At 55.9% G+C, this 19,086-nt stretch overlaps 2 protein-coding genes across 2 annotated transcripts in view; one reads left to right on the top strand and one right to left on the bottom strand.

Annotated features, from left to right (window-relative positions):
• The window catches only part of BTBD9 (BTB domain containing 9), a 398,742-nt gene extending 391,604 nt beyond the window's left edge, over positions 1 to 7,138 (top strand). The window contains exon 11 of the mRNA XM_065913307.1: positions 6,272 to 7,138. Within this exon, the coding sequence (XP_065769379.1) occupies positions 6,272 to 6,466 (195 nt within the window). The 3' untranslated portion in view covers positions 6,467 to 7,138. The remainder of the gene's footprint in view (positions 1 to 6,271) is intronic.
• Positions 7,139 to 12,365: 5,227 nt separating this feature from the next.
• The window catches only part of ZFAND3 (zinc finger AN1-type containing 3), a 319,337-nt gene continuing 312,616 nt past the window's right edge, over positions 12,366 to 19,086 (bottom strand). Inside the window, exon 6 of the mRNA XM_065913308.1 lies at positions 12,366 to 14,552. Within this exon, the coding sequence (XP_065769380.1) occupies positions 14,398 to 14,552 (155 nt within the window). The 3' untranslated portion in view covers positions 12,366 to 14,397. The remainder of the gene's footprint in view (positions 14,553 to 19,086) is intronic.

The raw sequence follows: 19,086 nt of genomic DNA, 5'->3' as shown, positions 1-19,086 counted from the left end.
TGAGTCGGCCGAGCCCGCAGGGTGCTGGAGACGCTCAGGAACCCGCATCAGTTAGTTGGTGACACCCTTGGGACTCCAGGGTCACAGCCTGAAGCGCAGCTCTGACCGCCGGCCCTGGTTCCTCACGGTCGCTGTGGAGGCTCAGCCAGGCAGGCTTCAGGGGCTCCCGGTCCCCCCAGCTCGGGGCAGAGCCTACGCTGAGCTCCGCAGGGTCAGGGAGCCGTGTGGGCCTGATTCCCCGGGAGCAGTCACCGGACGCTGAAATGCTGCTGTTGGGTGTGTGGGGAGTAACAGCCATTGGCATTACTCCTTCAAAACAGGTAGGTCGGTGAGCTAGAGACAGTCGCGCGGTCAGTTTAGCCTCGCGGGGAGAGAGGGCTCATGGCCGTCCTCCAGGCTTCCCGCCGCGCGGCAGAACGCACCCGCCCCGGCCAGCGCCGCCCGCGGGGCCCCCTCCTCAGGGGACGCCAGCTGGTCAGCGGCCGCGGGCTGGGGCCGTCTTTGCTTTTCACTCAGGGTTGGTTTATTCTTGTGTGAGGCCCTGAGCGGGAGAAAGGAGAGCCACGCCTGGGTCCTTGAGTCCGGGAGCTGACAGCTCTGGGCGCGGGCGGGAGGAGGAGCCCCAGCCCCGCAGGCGGCCCGGGAGCTGAGCGACCGAGGGAGGCCGCGACGGCCGGGTTCCGAGGGGCAGCCTCGGGGTGCCGGCAGGCGGACAGCCGGCGGGGGCGCGGGGTGGGGCGGCACGCGGGGCTCGCGTCAGAACTGGGAAGGCATCGTAAAGCGGTGCATTCACGGCAGGTGCAGTCCCGGGCGCCGGGTAAGACTCGGCCGGCCGTGTTGAGAAACGGAAGGATGGGAAGGATGTTTGTTCGCTTACAGGGAGGTGTGAGGGAGGATCCACTGACGGGGCGGGGGTGTTATGGAAGCAGAGGTGTGTTCTGGGGGGTCATCATGGCTCCATCGTGTCCTTGCTCATAAAACAAGAGACTGTCAGTAACCCAGCAGGAGATGGTTCTGTCACTTCAGAAGCTAGAAGAATGTGGAGCTGATGGAGATTAATAGTCCGTACTTAGAAGAGATTTTCAGATTTACCCCAAGTAGCTCAGGTTAGAGCCAATGGCCCTGTAGACAGGTTTTAAATCCCCAGAAAAGGCCCTCCCATCAGGCTGCTGACAAGTAAGAACCTGCCTATGGGCCCAAGTGGGGAGATTTGCTCGGAAAAAAAAGGGAGAAAGAAAAAGGAAGGAGAGACCTGGGGCTGATCCCGGGCAGCTGCGGCTTCGGGGGTCCACAGGAGGCAGCACCAGCCTGAGCTCTAGAGAGAGGGGTGCTCACAGTGAGAAGCGGGCTCTGCCGTACAGTGAGGGCCCGCCGGCCCACATCAGAGTCTGAACGCTGGAATCTGAAACAGTAGACAAATGAAGTGGGAATGTGGAAAAAATAGTGATGCAGGGAGGTAAGCATGGAATTTATATTTTAAGTATAATTTCCCGGTTGATATGACTTTGTCTCCTCTGTGAACCTAATTCTGCAGGAGGGTGCACGTGTATGCGTACGAAGTGATGTGCGGCTGTGTGTGTGGTGCGTGTGTGCACAGTGCGTGTGCTTGAGCTGTGAGGTCCCAGAGCTCCCGGGGCGGGGGGCAGCCCCACCCCAGCTCTCTGCACCTCTGAGCCCCCTGCAGTCTCCTCCACCTGGCCCTTCCTCAGGGAGGGCAGTGCGCGGCCAGCCTGGCCTGCCTCCTGCCCACTCCCAGCACTCCAGTCCTTCTCCTCTACAGACCAGCCTTTATCCAGGACTCAGGAAACGGGCAGATCCAAGTTCAGTGACTCCTCTCTAGCCAGTAGGCCCCCAGAAGGAAAGGGTGCGCCCGACACAAGCAGAGTGAGGCTTGAGCTTTCCTGGGAGCATGGGGTGGCCAGGGCTGGAGCCTGTGCTCTCTCAGAGCCATCCACACAGGCCCAAGCAGTCACTGCACATTGCTTACACACTTCTGTAAATTCACTGACAGCTTTACTGCAGCTCGCATCGTCTTACTTATATCTGGGACCCTGGGCTGCTTTAGGAGAAGTCTGGAGACCCGAGGGAGGAAACCCTTGGGGCACAGTAGCACGGTGTGAGCACCAGGGCCCCACCAGGTGTTTGTCCAGGACGCTCTGGTTCTAGCAGTGGGTCTTCTGCCTCCTGGTTTCCCAGCCGTGGTGACCTCTGGGTCCCTCAGCCTCAGCTCCTGTCCTGTTACTGGCCCAGTGCACCGGTGTCTCCAAGGCTGTCTGGTGCCATCAGGCCCCTCCGGAGCTGGCACTCACTCCTGAATCCCACTCCAGCTTTCTGCCCCAGAGCCTCACCCACCACCATCACCTCTCCTCACAGTTGGCCGCTCAGAACTTCTCAGACATCACTTGGCTGGCTGTCTCTTCCCCAGGGTCTTTACCCATATTATTCCCCTTGCCAGAACACGTCTAACCATAAAATGTTCTTGCCTTCCCTCCCTCCCTAAAGTCTGTTAACTTTTATTTTAATTTTATTGAGGTACAGTTGATTTACAGTGTTGTGTTAATTTCTTCTGAACAGCAGAATGATTCCAGTTATATATACACACACACACATTTTTTCCATAGTCTTTTCCATTATGCTTTGTCAGAAGATACTGAATACAGTTCCGTGCCTTAGAGTAGCGCCTTGTTGTTCATCCACTCTGTACAGTTTCACCTGCTGACCCAGAGCTCTCAACCCTTCCCTCCCCTCCCTCTCCTCTTCTCCTGAGGCAACCACAAGTCTGCTCTCTCTGTCTGAGTCTGTTTTTGTCTCATAGATACGTTGATTTGTATATTTAGGATTTCACATGTAAGGGATGCCATATGGTGGCTCTCTTTTCCTGGCTTACTTCACTTAGGATGTTAATCTCTAGATCCATGTTGCTGCAGATCTGCCTATAGATTGTGGGGGGGCGGGGGGCGGGGGGGGAGGGGGCAGCCACATGGCTTGCAGGGTCTTAGTTCCTTGACCAGGGATCAAACCTGCCCCTCAGCAGTGAACGTGTGGAGTCCTAACCACTGGGCTGCCAGGGAATTCCTGCTTGTTACCTTTTAAAGGACTCTCTTGAGGGCTTAGTCTCCTCAGCTCTATAAGCAATGGCCTTCACACAAGTTGTTTTTATTGTTGTTGCTCAGTCGTGTCCACTGTTTGCAACCCCATGGGCTGCAGCATGTCAGGCTTCCCTGTCCTTCACTATCTCCCAGAGTTTGCTCAAACTCCTGTCCATTGAGTTGATTGCCATCCAACCATCTCATCCTTTGTCACCCCCTTCTCCTCCTGCTCTCAATCTTTCCCAGCATCAGGGTCTTTTCCAGTGACTCTTTGTATCAGGTGGCCAAAGCATTGGAGCTGCAGCATCAGTCCTTCCAGTGAACATTCAGGACTGATTTCCTTTTTGATTGATTGGTTTGATCTCCTTGCTGTCCAAGGGACTCTCAAGAGTCTTCTCCAGCATCACAGTTTGAAAGCATTAATTCTTTGGTGCTCAGCCTTCTTAATGGCCCAGCTCTCACATCCATACATGACTACTGGAGAAACCATAATTTTGACTATATGAACCTTTGTTGGCAAAGTGATATCTCTGCTTTTTAATATGCTAAGTTTGTCATAGCTTTTCTTACAAGGAGCAAGCATCTTTTAATTTCACAGTGGCCATCACTGTCCACAGTGATTTTGGAGCCCAAGAAAATAAAGTCTCTCACTGTTTCCATTTTTTCCCCTTCTATTTGCCATGAAGTGATGGGACTAGATGCCATGATCTTAGTTTTCTGAATGTTGAGTTTTAAGCCAGCTTTTTCACTTTCCTCTTTCACCTTCATCAAGAAGTTCTTTAGTTCCTCTTCACTTCCTGCCCTAAGGGTGGTGTCATTTGCATGCCTGAGGTTACTGGTATTTCTCCCAGCAACCTGGATTCCAGGCATTTTGTAGGATGTATTCCGTATATAAGTTAAATAAGCAGGGTGACAATATACAGCCTTGATATACTCCTTTCCCAACTTGGAATCAGTTCATTGTTCCACATCCAGTTCTGACTTGCTTCTTGACCGGCACACAGATTTCTCAGGAGGCGAGTAGGGTGGTCTGGTATTTCCATCTCTTGAAGAATTTCCCACGGTTTATTGTGATCCACACAGTCAAAGGCTGTAGCATAGTCAGTAAAGCAGATGTTTTTCTGGTATTCCCTTGCTTTTTCTATGATCCAGTGGATGTTGGCAATTTGATCTCTGGTTCCTCTGCCTTTTCTCAATCTAGCTTGTACATCTGGATGTTCTTGGTTCATGTATTGTTGAAGCCTAGCTTGTTTTGAGCATTACCTTGCTAGCATGTGAAATGAGTGCAATTGTGTGGTACTTTAAACATTCTTTGGCATTGCCCTTCTTTGGAATTAGAATGAAAACTAACCTTTTCCAGTGGTGTGGCCACTGCTGAGTTTTCCAAATTTGCCGGCATACTGATTGCATGACTTTAACAGCATCATCTTTTTAAGATTTGAAATAGCTGGAATTCCATCACTTCCACTAGCTTTGTTCATAGTGATGCTTCCTAAGGCCCACTTGACTTCACACTCCAGGATGTTTGGCCCTAGGTGAGTGACCACACCATCATGGTTATTCCAGTCATTAAGACTTTCTTTGTCTTGTTCTTCTGTCTGCATATCCCCTAAAAGAGCTTTGGGAAAAAAAGTATAATTTTTCAAACATTTTAAGTAAAACATTTGTTCATAAGTTTATAATTATTTATGTCAATATGATATAGGAAAAAATAAACATTTTAAAAGATGGAAGATGAGGACTAATTATTAGGAATACACAGTTGATGACATGATTTGCTAAGTTAGATTTTAACCAACTCGTTGAATTAAGGGACACCAAATCTGAAAATAATTGTGGAATCATTCATGGGTTTTAGCCAATGTATTTTGAGAATGTCTTCATAATTCTGAAAAAATTCCAGTTACGTTGAAAAGAATTACATGAGTCACATGCACAGTTCAGTTCTGAGTTCAGAACATCTCCCCCAGGCCACGCTTCCCCTCTCGAGGCCCCACCAGGGCCCTCACTCATGGGAGGGTGCGTTCACCCAGGGCTTGGTGTGCCCCAGTGGTACCCAGCAAGGGCAGGTCAGAGCTGGGCTTTCCTCTCGTGATGTGGGCAAGGGTGTCAGAATTCAGTCACTTCTCAGGCAGTTTTGGAAAATACAGAATTTGAGGATCTGGAAATTGATTCCCTGAGGACTGCCAGCATGCTTCTTGGAAACTAGATGTGTGTTCCCCAGACTGAAGACCTCACTGCAGAGCGCTCAGGACAGGGAGCAGGGGCCCCAGGAGAATGTGGCCGTTAGACGCGGAACGAGGACTTCCCGTGTGCGCCGGGGAGGGCTCCTCTGCAGACCCTGCTCTGACGGGGGCTGCCCCCGCGGCCCCGGCTCACGCCCAGCCGTCCCTCCTGTGCCGGGCGAGGTTCCCGCCACCCCAGCCGTGCTGCACGTGCTCGAGGTCAGGGCCAAGGCTCACGCTTGCGCGCCGAGCTCTGCGGTGCCCGCCCGTCTGCTCAGTCGCGCTTCCTCAGTGCGTCACACGGGAGTCACCCAGCATCCCCTGGGTCCTGTGGGAGGCCCGCTCCTCCATGTGAGGGGGTCTGCTCCCAGTTGGCCCAAGTCCCGTCGGGTTCAAGTTCCCTCCCTAGCACTGGCTGCCCAGAGGATGAATTTATGCCAAGAACGTGTTCCTTCCTAAGGCACGGCAGGAGGGCAGCCGGCTCCTTGATCCCTTGGAGATGAGCCTGGGTTCTCCCCTGGGGTAATGCCCTGCTGGCTTTTCTTAGAAAAGGACTTTATGGCAGTACAATTCCCATGCCATACGTCTCACCTATTTAAAGCGTACAATTCCTTGGTTTCTAGTATTTTCAGAGTCATGCAGCCATCGCCACCACCATTAACACCACTAGCTTCTAACCCAACTTCCAGATGTAAGAATTAGTTAATTTAAAGAGAAAGAAAAGCTCATAAGACCAAAGTAACCGAAAGCAGAGAAGTGCAGTGGGAATGTTTTATAGGAATCCACACCACGCTGCCTGTAACTCTTAGACCATCAGCCTGCTTACTTTTCCAGCCTTCTAGCTGCTCCTGTCTGCGCCTGCAGCAGAGGGGCAGAGGACCCTCTCTAACTCCCCTGGGGCCCGTGACCTCGGGGGCAGACGCTGACCCGCACTCACCGCCTCTCCTCTCTCACCAGGTGTTCCACTGCGTCCACTTTGAGTGTCCCGAGCAGCAGAGTGGCCAGAAGGACAACAGCGACGAGTCCGGGACAGGGGACGCAGGCGCGGCCGGTCAGCAGCTCGACCCCCACGCCCTGCAGGCCCCCAGCGGCAGCTCCCTGCCCTCCAGCCCCGGCTCCAGCTCACGCTCACCCGCCCGGCAGCACCAATAAAGGCTCGCACGTGTGGAGAGACTCGGGTGGCCAGGTGGCGCGGGAGCCGCGTCCCCGCCCGAGCAGGGGTCCCTGCGGACTCCCCCACACCCTCCCCCTGGAGGAGCAGACCTGGCCGCCGGAAGGGACACAGAGCGCGTTTCCTCCCAAGGACACAAAGGGGCTGCTCTGTTCTCAATTTGTTCAAATCAGGCTGGTCTCCAGAGGGAAAGAGTGGGTCTTCAATCTTCATCAAGTCCTCCATTAACACCCTACCTCTCTAATCTAACCCGCAAAGGGCACAGAAGGAAGTGACAGACAGGCCCGGGTCAGCATACAGAAACGGCCCGTGGACACCCAGAGGCGCCCTGGGGAAGTAGGTTTCATAGTGTGTTTACTTTTACGGAACACATTGCCCTGGCAACTAAATGGTTTTTTTATTTCTTTTAGTTACTCTCCATTTGCTGAATCATAGGTGTTCCAGATCTTTTTGAAAGGCTCAAACCGCAAATCACTTGTTTTAATCCCTTTTGATGCTGTAATTTTCCTTCCTTAGTTTTGAATGGTGGAGTGTGGGGTAGAGCGGAAAAATAGCGTGCGCGTCTCCTCAGGGCGGCATGGAGGCAGGGCTTCATGGTCTGACAAGGAAAATCCTTTGAGGAAGTTCAACAAAATACACAATGAACAAATCAATCTGCGGACACTGGAGTTAATAATCACTCGAAGTGCAGGTTATTAACCTGTCATTCCTGAAACGTATCCCGCCTTTAAGCTTGGGAGGCTGACAAGGAAACGGTGATCATGCACCAGCTAATTTCACGTTCAGAAGTATGCACAGATAAACGTGCCCCAGCTCCTGGCTGGGCAGACCCGCCCTGTTTGCCGCAGGTTAGCGGAGGTGCGTGGAGGCGCCGTCCTGCCGGTCAGGGTCTGGAATGCAAGAGGGGCCCCTCCCGCCCGCTGGTGGTCAGCGGTTGCTGCTTTTCCCCCAGAACATAATACTCAGCCAGGGATTGGGAAAGAACAAATCAGTTCTAAGCTTTCCTCTTAATCCTCATGAAACCATCTCATTTGACAGCTGTCGCTTGATCTGCTCCGCGTGTCTGAGTGACGTCCGCCTGGCGCTGACCGCCCTGAGCGCCCCTCCCCAGGCTCTCCCGGGGCCGGCTGCGGCGGTCAGGCCCTCCGCCTTCCCTGCCTGAGGCAGGGCGGGCACTTTTCTTTCTGTCTCAAGCACACACTGGTCGTGGGTGTGCCGAGAGCCAGTGGGTCGGCTCTTTCCTCCCAGTGTGACATAGATGTGAGTGGTTTATCGGTCCGGAGGAGTGGGGTCGCTCCAAGCTGCATGAATAAACCAGATGGCTGTCTTCCTGCGGGTCCCCCTCAGTGCCTGTGACTCTGATCTCTGCCTCCCCCCATGTGGGGGGAACCCCCGGGTTGGGGGGCAGCTTTTCACCGTGGGGGGAGGGCTCTGTAACAAATGGGGCTGCTCGCTTGCTCGCCGTGGGTGGGTGACCACTTCCCTCAGCGTCCAGCCCCCGGTCGCCACTTCGAGCCTGGAATTGGTGTCCACTCAGCACCTCCTCCGGCGGCGTCTTCACTGCCGACCGGGGAACAGGAACTCAGACGCCGGCGAGGTCCACGTGCTGTTCAGGGGCTTCCTCGTGGAGTCACCGTCCGGAGAGGAGTCCCAGCCTGGAGGCCGCGCCGCCGGCCGGGGGAAGGTCCGGAGCCTTCCGGCCGTGGCCCCGCAGCGTCCCTCCCCGTCCACACACGGGACTGGCCGCTCAGCTGCCGACCGGGAGGCACGGAGCGTGCCGGGCTGGCCAGCGGCGCGGCCCTGCTCTCTTGTCCCGTGAATTCTCTCCACCCTGAGGTCTGTCTGGAGAACAGAACTGTGTCCCCGCTCCTGCAGCACTTCACTCGCCCTCGTTATCACATAAAGGGACGGAAGGGACGGCGAGGCTGCCCCTCCCCGGCAGCTGCCTCCCGGGGGCTCTGGAAGCCTGTTCGGGACGCAGATGAGGCTCAGCAGGGCCGGTCTGCCTCCTGCTACCAGGCAGGGCTCCGCCTTCCCTGATGAGCCTTCTGGTTTGGGGAATGGGGGGCAGTCAAGAACAAGTCCCCAGGGGACTGGCATCTCTAGAGCCCGGGCCAGTCCTACAGAGGACTCCCCCCACCCCGCCCTGGGAGCCAAATGGCCCCCAAACTTGGAGAAACCAATGGAGCTGAGAGGGCGTGCAGAGGCTGAGACCCAGCTCCAGGCAGCCCCACCAGACCCCTCCGCCCAGCAGAGGGTGGAGGCCGAGTCCCTGGGGAGCCGTGGGCACCAGGCTGGGAGGGGGCGGCGGCGGCAGAGGGCCCGTGGCTCCCCGCACCCCGCGAGGATGCAGCTGCACAGACGGGGTTCCAGGAGGTCGGAGGTGCTCGTGGCCTCTGGCCCTTTGCTGGAAACACCACCTTTGTGACCAGGTCACAAGCTAGAACAAGCGAAGCCTCTTGCCCTTCACTTTAGGTAAAGCTCTGTGCGGAGTAAGAGGCAGACTTCTTTGGGACTTTGGGGAAAAGTGTTCAGTCACCTCCTGGAGCTCCCTGGAAGGTTGCCTCTGAGCACAGCGGGGGGCACTTGCCCCAGTCAAGGCTGGCTCAGGTGAGGCCGGGTGCCGAGCACTCGGAACTTGAAACACTCACACTTGTCTTCCCATATTCTCAGTGCTTTTTCCTTCTGATTTTAGTTAGAACCATGAACCCATGATGGATGTGGGGCTCTTCTCAATTGCTCTTTAAATGATCACTTTTTAAATCTTAGTAAATGAAGTGTGTTGATTCCTGACAAATGCATTAAGTGTTTTATCCCTAGAAGAGTTGGGGAAAAGAGTTATTTTCATCAAGAGTGGGATATGTTTGTTAGATGGAGTCCTTGGCCAAGAAAAAAAGCAGCTTCTGAATTGTGCAAAAATTGCTCAGGAGTTATGTTGTCACCCCAATTGTCAAACTACTGTGCAGACAGACAGTGCCGACACAGTCAACTTCACCTCTTTTTTTTTTAATTTAGAAGATAACAAAATTGTAATCATTTATTCTTTCTAGAGCCATGGGGAAAGGCAGGTCTTATCTGTGATAAAAAGCAGAGCATCCTGTGTGCGGAGGCCAGCTGGTAATAAAGGGAGTGTTCCCTGTTGCGGCTTCAATTAAGAACCTCCCTTCGGACAGAGAAGAAAAGGTGTCAAAGGAGGAAAACAAAATTAATGTATCTCCTTCTAAGAGTTTTTTCTCATTAGTGGTTTGCTTTTTGTGTTTTTTCCTGATGCTGTTTCACTCCCATCTTCCACATGGGTGGTCAGCTCCTCTGGGTGCGGCCGGGCAGGCGGTGGTGGCTGTGGCCGTGGCCAGCGGTAGAAGCCACGCTCCGTTTATTTCTGCGGCTGCAGCCATAGATTCTGCGTTGTCTGTCCTGACAGTGACTCCAGCAGGAGTCCAGTGCTCATTAGCAGCCTGAGGGATGTAAAGTGCAGTCCGCGGTTTTTGTTATTGTAGTAGAAGTCATCCTGGGCCTGGTGTCCACTCAGGAGTCACTGGAGGAGCTGGGGAAGGATGGACAGGGCAGCCAGGATGCACCTGTTTCTCCCCCCGAAAGCTGACCTGGTCACACCTGGGTGACTGGACAGGATCCTGAGGCCCTGGCGTTTTGCAGAAAATGAATGAGTGGTGAGGGGGACTCGCTGGAGGGTAAGCCAGCTTCCAGTACACCCCAGCCCTGCCCTGCGTAGGGGTGGGGAGAGAGGAGAGGACATGCTGATCCTGCTGGTGTCCGTGAGACGGGCCACACCTCAGCAGAGCCGAGGGCCTGCACTCAGGACTTTCTGCTGAACCGACGCGGGCTGGGAGCTGCCCCCACTGCAGAGGTGAGCACAGGTGTGCACTGCTGAGAATCACTCTTTTTAGTTATTTTAAAAAAAACACTAAAGAATGCTCGTGGAATGACCTGGCGGAGGGGCGGGGGTGCCCTCCCTCTCGTCTGGTTGAGCTGGGCTGGTCACTCACTTCCCCTGCAGCCGACCATCCAGACGGGCCCAGCCCTGTGTTCCTACACCCTGTCCTCTCACAGCCGGAAGGCAGACTCTGGAAGGGGCCCCCTGACCCCAAATGACTTTCTGCCTTTCTTATTTTTTTAAAAAGGACTCAAATATTCCACCCAGAGGGCTCGTGGCCTAAAGACTCCCCTCATCCCCCTCATCCCCCTCGAGACTGGGGTCTCAAGCGTTCACTGTCTGCATCCTGCCTCTTTACGGCCCTGAGCCCAGGGGAGAGGACGAGGCTGCCGCCGCCCGCCCCCACTACTGTCTCCCCTTGGCGCCCCTGCAGCTGAGACAGCTGAAGCTGCCGCCTGAGAACCAGCTCCAGGAGGAGCCAAGGCCCATCAGGTGGGATCGGAACCCTGGGGCTTGGGTTCGCACGGACGCCCAGGAACACTGCTGACACGCTTACCGCCTGTCGCCAGGTGAGCTGCCTCCTCGAGCAGCAGCAGCTGGACAGGACAGGACTGGCCAGCCCAAAGTCGCCGGGCCATTCATGGTGGGAGGTGGCCTCCGCTTTCCACCCCGTGTTCAGGTGGCAGGCCGTCTTTCCCGGTGGCTGCTTCTAGCCCTGCCTTCCTGGTTTACCCCCAGCGGCTACTGGAGGTTCCCGAGACCTGCCTGGGCCCCGAGAGTAAAGAGGAGACGCTGTGGGCGGGGACCAGCTCGGGCCTGGGCAGGGCTCCCCAGATCTCAGCACCCGGCTTTCCCGGCTGCCTTCTGCAGAGGGCAGTGCCAGCTCCCAGAGAGACCTGGGAGGAAGCGCCCGGCATCTGCCGTCAGGCTCCCCCAACACTGAGGTCCTGAGGCTACACCCCCAGCCCCTGCCGAGAAACCAGCGGATGGAAGGTGAGGCACAGACTCGGCCTCTGGGCTGGGGTGTGGGCAGGGGCTTCAGCAGAGAACACAGCCCTCCTTTGTCTTGGGTTTCTGAGTCTGTGAAGGTTGCTGAGGGCCTCTGGGGCCTCTTTGGGTGGGGAACCACTTTTCTGAAGCATCTGCAAAGGAGAACTTGGTCCAGAAGCCCAGAGGGTTCATTTATGGGCAGAGTGCAAACTTCATTTTGCACATCAGCCTAGGTGAGCAAATACCGAAGTGTGCATTCCCAAGTCCAGAGTTCACAGCTATGAGACGGGATGTGGGCTCTCTTCGGAAACGATTCCTGCAGGTTGTGGGCCCTCCCCCAGGGCCCCGTGCTGTCACCACCTCTGGGCGGGAGGCAGGCAGCCTCTGGGCACGCCTGTCCCCGTGAGCCGAGCGAGCCGCTGTGGGCCCGCACAGGCGCTGACTTCCCCTGGGACCCTCAGGAGGGGTGCGGGCCCAGGTGGCCACCGCACCTCTGCAGCGCCTTCCCAGAACTACTCCAGGCTCCGGGGCGCTGCAGACGCAGGTCACAGCCTCCACCCTGAGCCGGCCTAGTGCTGCTTGAGACCTGCGAGGTGATCATCGATGCAGCACTCATGATCAGATGCTGGTCATCTCCAGGGCTGTCCTTGGGGGAGGTTTGGGTCTCAGATGTGCCAGAACCCAGGCACACCCACCCCCCACACCCCTGGGGGCCCTCGGGGCTGGTGCTCACTTCCTCCTGTCTCCCCCCAGGCACGTCCCCTTGGTGCCAGCAAAGGCCGGGCCCAGCAGACGCACCTCCACCCCAGGGCAACCAGAGCCAGAGCCAGCCGACAGGACCCGGTGCAGCAGCTGTGGAGCCTGGGCTCTGATGGACAAGTGAGCCCCCCCCACCCCCCGAGCCTCCACCTCGTTCACCCACCGGCTGGGGAGACCTTTTACTGTTTTCCTGGTCATCCAGGTGGCACTTAGGAAAACCGGCGAAACAGAGAAATCCAGACTGTCATACGATTGGTTTAATTTTTTTTTTCAGCAGGAGAAAAAAGAATAAAGTTACAGGATTCTTTTAATATTTTCACAATGTTAAAACTAAAACTGGGCTCTAGGCTATGTGTGTAAGTAAATCTAGAACACAAAAGGGTTAAATAAGATTTTCTCTTTTAAAGATACAAGAATTTAAGCTTTCCTTACATTTAACAAACTTCACAGAACAGATACTGCAGGGGAACAAGCCCTCCCCACCCCCCGCTCTGCCATCAGGAAGCGACCAGGGGCCGCGAGCCCTGTGTGCGGCCGGCCCCCCAGAGCCCGCGTCCCGGGGCTGCAGCAGCAGCGGGACCGGGAGGGCGCCTGGTGGCCGCTTCATGATCGGAGCTTGGCGGGGCGCTGAGGCGGGCCACATCGCTGAGGATGGCCAGGTACTGGCCAGAGGGCCGTGGCTTGACAACAGTGGTAAACGCGGGCAGGCCTGGCCTCTCAGCCCTGGGCTGCCCGAGAGCAAGACCCCAGTCTGGGTCCTGAAGCAAGAATTAAGGCTGGAGATTTTGCAGCGGATTCCACTCTGGTTGGAAGGGGGTGCATTGGGGGCGGGGGGAAGAGCATGATCTCTTATTTCAGTTTTTTGGACCAAAAACATCTGTAGTTGCAGATATTTACTGTTGATTTGTGGACAGAGCTGAGTGACCATTTGTTGTGGCAGGAAAGGGTTAAGTTGCTGGGTTCAACTCTCCCGTAGCCTGTGCGTGGGCAGCTCCAAACGGCCTGGGTCGGACGTGGCTCGGGGCGCCCAGACCCCTGCTCAGGCTCTCAAGGGCCCCTCTTCCCTCCTACCCCCCACCCACCGGACTGGTGAGGACTTCCTAATGGGGGCCAAATAGGCCGTCCCCGCCTGGCCTGAGCTACCACCTCCACTCCGCCCCTCTGCCCCCCGGAGAGGTGCGCGCTGAGCACACGCCCTCCCCACCCACCCACGAACCACGCTCTAGAGACAGACCCACCTCTGTCCCGGCGACGGGCGCTGCCCCCTCGAACGAGCCTCCGCGTGGCAGAGCGGGCTGGCGGCCTGTGGACCGCGGGGCCACAGGGACCTGAGGGGCGAGGACGATCCTGCTGCACGGGACGGGGCTGCAGGCAGCTCCTAGCACGGCTATCGGTTCCCGTGGCTAAGAAACATCTTTAAAAACACCCAGCTGCAGAGGCCAGTCTGTCGGCCACAGCTGCCGTGCTGCAGTCAGCCGGATTCGATCAGCGCCAGATCCCGGCACTTGGCGGACAGCAGGCCACAGCCGTGGGTTCAGGGCGCCCGGTCGCTTCTTGTGACCGGGGGAGCCTGTGTAGAAAAGGTGGTTCTTGTTCGTGGGCTAGTCTTGAGTGGAGCTAATTTTCAAAGTGAGGTTATTGTTTCTCGTCTCGTGTGATGAGAGAGTTTTTTCATATTAGTTCAGGTAAAAAATTTCTTAAGAACCTGCCCCCACCCCCGTTTCCTGCTCAGTGGGAGAGCAAGGCCACCCCCAGCCCAGCCATGGGCCGATCTCAGCAGCTGCCGCGGCCCAGGCACGTCTGGCCGTCAGGGGGCCTGGCTACCGGGACTAAGGACAGTGGAGAGGTGAAGGCCAGACGCTAACCAGAGCTTCCGGCAAAGCCACGTGCGTCGTGGGGACTTGAACACCAGCTTCTCCTCTAGTGACTCAGAGTCTCCGTCTGGAACGCTTTCCACTTAAGGCTTTTTTAAGTTTGACTCCAGCAGTGACAGGTATGTGTGGTTTTAAATCCACTAGCCATGCTCAAAAAAAATATTCTTCATGTTTTAATTTTATACAATGGCTAGCAGGCACCTTAGTAACCAGCCAGAAATCAATTTCAACCACCATCAACCCCTAAACTACAGTACCAGGATGGCTGGCTAAGGAAAGGAAACGGACTGGCTGTAGTCTGACGCGTGCCCAGTACAAGGTGTCTGGCTGACTTTGTCCTAAATAAGGCTAACATTAGTGAACTAAGAACAGCGTCACGTGGCGGCCGAGCCGGCCTTCAGGAGCACCCCTCCCCAATGCGCTGGCAAGAGCGCCCCACTTTCCGGTCCAGTTTCACCATTTTCAGGATGGCTTCCTCTCGGCCACGGCCCATGTGGTCAAACGTGCAGTCATGCTGCTCGGGGAGGCGATGCAACATACAGAACACGTAACCTGCAGCAGCGGGAGAAGCAGAGAAGACGAGGTTAGGGCGGCCCCGCGGGCCCTGAGCCTGGCTCCCGCTCAGGTCCAGGCAGGACGGTCCAGGGAGCGGACAGTGGTCACAGCACGGATTCCTGCTGCACTGAGGGTGGAGCCCCAAGGCGCCTGCGTGGCCAGCAGCCTGTCCTCCAGCCCCATGCTGGTGTCAGCGAGCACAGAGCTGGTGGCGCGGCGCCTCCCGGCCAGAGCAAGCCTCAATACCGACCTCAGGACACCCACTGCTTCTGAAAGGCTGAGGGAAACCAAACTCACACACGCGTGGGGCCCTCCAGGAAAACGCGTCATTTCAAGTGCTGGAGAAGGTGGTATATTTAAAGAGGAAAGAACAGAAATGTTGAGTCCAACTGGTGTCTCAGTGGAGTCGCATACTTCCAACCCCACCTGGGGGGCAGGAGGTGAGCCCCCCACCCCTGCCCTGGGCCTGCCTCTTCTCCTGGGAGTGGGTGGGCTGCAGACCAGGCTCTCTGCAACCGAGATACCGCAGAAGGAAGAGCTGAGGAGAGGACACAGAGGGGCAGGAGCTGCGTCCGGGGGGGTGGACAGTCATCTGAGTTTCCTGGGTCTGGCCCTTTCCTTCAGGGAAGGTGAAGGAGATCTGGGCTGGCTCCCTCATCACTGCATCCCATCAGCCCTTATCTGGTCACACCTCCAGGTCCCAGAGGCCTGAGCTGCAGAGGATCGGAGCCCTTCCCTAAACCTCCTCCTGGGGCCTGTACGCCTGGAGCAGGTGGGGCCGGCTCCACCAGCGCACACTGCACTCCTTCCCCTGGCAAAGAGCACCCCTCTCAGAGATCTCTCTCAGGCCCGGACCCCCGCAGGCAGCGTGAAGGGCAGTGCCCTGTGGTCTGCCGCCCTCCCCATCCTCCATTCCCTTCAGAGAAAAGGGGGCGGAGGCAGTGATGTCAGGACGGTAGGAGCTGAAGCAAAGACTGGCTACGAAGGACAAGAGTGTCAAGCCTTAACTTTTAGGGTCGTCTTCACCCAGAGAAGGTCCCTCAGGCCGCGCTCGTGGCGCTGCCCTGATGTCCCGATCACACCCCGTGCAGACACGTGCCCACGGCCTCAGCAAACAGCAATCCGTTTTGCGAAAAACACATTAGCTGCTTCCCAGGGAGAGCAGGGCGGTGTGTTTGAGTCTAAATCGGGATGAGGTTTGAGGAAGGAACAAATGAAACTGCATCTCCCGAGAAGCTGAGCTCCCACTTGGCCCAAAAGCAAAGTTAAGATTAATGAGCCCATGTGTTATATTTACTGATAAGTTCATTACTTGAAGATATTGGATACCAGTTGTCTTTCTCCTGAAGGATTCTGCAGCAGAAGCGTGGATGGTCTCAATATGCATCCTTCGTCTGACAAGCACAATCATCTTCTTGGAGCAGAGCCCACCCAGGCAGGGAGAAGCGGCTGCCAGGCGGGGGTGGGGGCGCCGGCCAGCCGCAAGTGAGTGGAGACATTTCTGTCGCCAAGGCCTCACGTGTTTCTACACCTTTGGCATCTCTAATAAGGGCGGGAGGCCCCCTGCTGCCCTTCCCTGCCTTCAAGATATTGGGGTGATGCATAAGAGGGTCCCCAGGGCTCTCCTCTCCTCCTGATGGATGGTGCTGGCTGAATAAAAGCAGCAGGAAATGGATTAGCCCTGAAATTAACTCAGCCCTGGCTCAGTCTAACACCTCATTAGTCACAGGCAGACGGGGAAGGAGGGGAGAGGCTCGGGTCTCACCACACCCCCTTCACAGCTCTGCTGCAGCCCGCCCTCTGCCGACTCCAGGCAACCGCCAACTTGATGGGTGGGCAGGAGGGCTTGCGTTCTGTCTGAAAAGGAAGCCGGGCACAACCACAATAATCCTGGGGATTCTCCCCCTACCTGGGGATTCTCCTCCCCACCTGGGGATCCTCAGCCAGAACACCTCATTTCTCTATGCAGGTTCCGTGCACCTGTCAGACATACCTTGACACTTGGCTTTGGTTTTTGAAATGTGAAAACTACTAAACAGGTAATTGTGGAAGTAGAGCTGGTTAAAAAAAAGAAAAAGAGAATAGATGGCATTGTAATTCACTGGGGAAAAGTCTGGGGGTAATTCTGGAAGGCTAACTTCCCAAGGTGCTGCACTGAGATTATTAGATGATATAAATTAAGCTCAATTCCCTGTCCTGTCAGGATCACTCACCAAGGGGAAGATACATGCTAGAACTTGTCCCAAATGCTGAGTAGGTTATTATCTACCAACGACAGCCAACTGGCTCGTGTATTTTGGTGTCAGTGGGTGGGGTGGACTGTTGGATACAGGAAAGGGAGCAGGGGACTGGTGGGTGGGCTGAATCTTTACCCTCTTTTCTCGGTACCCACAGACCTGTTTCCACTCAACTGTCATGAACGTTCAATTACTCTCTAATGGACTTCCAGAGACCAAGCTGGGCACATGGAGAGATGCAAAATCAGGCTGCTGGGGTACAAGATTATTCTTATTTCAGTGAGGAACAGTTTCAGAGCACAGGGTGTTTACAGCCTCCGTCGTGGGTTGGCCAGCCTCATGCTTCCTCACTCCGTTCATCAGAAGCCAAGTGGGGCCTTGCCAGGGTCGGCCAAGGCATGTGCAGGGGGAAGGAAAGCAGAAAGGACACAACTGGTCAGCTGCGGGAGGGGCTTTGATATTACATATCATCATCACTCTCACTCACATACATCTATTTTCATCTACAGGCTCCTTACGGCCCCACAGTTCAGCGTCAAGTAGTTTTAAAAACAACTTCAATACTCTCTTGCTTGTGATAGCTGTATAGTCCTTGGGAGAGACAAGCAGTAAAGAATATGGCTAGAAGAATGCCAATCTTCCAAAAGAGAGGAAAACAGCCAAAGTAGACGCTTTTGAAAAACAACTGGTTCATAGTGCTAAACATGGTCTAACCTCAACCCCTCCCCCCAGTGGATCCTACACACGGTGCTGCCTGGCTCCCGGGAGCCCTGATCACTGCTTCCCCACGAAATACTGGCCTAGGAGGAAGCCAAAGAGCTCTGTTGGGGCTGTGGAGCTGTTCTTAGTGAATCTGCACAAAACACTCAAGAACTTGGGTGAGCGTTTGTTTGTCAGCATTGAAGAGCACTCGGGATGAGCCCTTGATGAAAAGGGGGGGGTGGGGGGTACTGGTGCAGAAGCAGCTGCCTAAGCACCGTGTCCCATGGCCCCCTCTTCAGGCCCCCTCCTGCCGCTGCCTGCCTCAGCCAGGCCATCCTGGGCGAGGGGGGAGGCCGACCCGCACCGGTGGGATCAGGCAGCCCGGCCCCCACCTCCCACCCCACCCCAAGCTGTGCTGCAAGGGGTCCAGCAGCTACGCCCTCAGGGCTTGTCGGAGAACAGGCCGGCCCAGGTCACCGCAGCGGCTGAACGGCACGGCTCCTCCTGGGGGCTGTGGCCGTGCACAGCGAGACGGGGCAGAGCGGAACGTACAGCCCACGACCTAGCCAGACACCGCCCTGGGTGAAGGACAAACGGGGAGGCCGCTCGCGGGCGGAACAGGTGCATCGGGTGCCGCCTAAACTTGAAGGTGCCAACAGCTGGTGGCCCGGGAGACATTCCCAGCAGAAAGTGGACCTGAGGTGCATTCTTCCAAGACACACAGGTCTGACACGCAGGTTTCTATAAACGCTCATCCGGTGGGAGCCAAACTTCAGCTTTTAAAGCCAGCATCCGAAAAGTCATCCATTGCACTCAGACCCCTCATCCACAGCTAAACCTCACCTCTGCTCCCAGAGAGACGGGTGTGGGTGTTGTGAGACCACCACCAGGACTGAGAATAGTCTTGACAGATGCCATCATTAAACAAAGATGATATAAAACCAACACCTGACTGACTAGAAGTGCTATGAAAGTTTTAACAGTATTTCCTGTCTCACTCGTTTACAAAAATCAGTGACAATAACTGCCCAAGAGAACACCCAGGGCAGAGGAGACAGGGCTCTCCCTCTGAGCACTGCTGGCAGCAGGGCCCTGAGGGCCTGAGCCAGATTACGGACCGGTCAACCGGTCCTCCCCGGCCCCTCCCCCCACCCCGCCGGCCAGTCCTCCGTCTCCCCTCCTCGCCCCCCATCCTGGTGTTGGGGGGACGGTGGGTGGAGGAGCTGGAGGGCCAAGGGCGGAGCCAGCCTCCCACCCGCAGGCCGCACAGCCCCCACCCTCTCTTCCCTCTGAACCTCAGGAACTGAGCAGGGGGTTGGAATTGTCTTTGGGTTTGGAAGGGTCTTTTTCTTCCATGGGATTTCCTAAAGGAGACAAAACGATGCCAAAATTCACAAAGTCTGAGCCCGACATTTTTATTCAATCCCTGCCAGACAGAAATGTTGCTTACTGGCTTTATCCTGGAGTAAAAAGCCCCACTTAAAGCTGGCACAGGACTTCCCCAGCGGTCCAGTGGTTAAGACTGGGCCCAGTGCAAGGGGCCCAGGTTCAATCCCCGGTCAAGGAACTAGACGCCACACCCACAGCTAAGA

This window comes from Muntiacus reevesi, chromosome 20, assembly GCF_963930625.1.
Source record: "Muntiacus reevesi chromosome 20, mMunRee1.1, whole genome shotgun sequence".
Lineage (NCBI taxonomy): Eukaryota > Metazoa > Chordata > Mammalia > Artiodactyla > Cervidae > Muntiacus > Muntiacus reevesi.
This window is presented reverse-complemented; position numbering and strand designations above follow the sequence as displayed.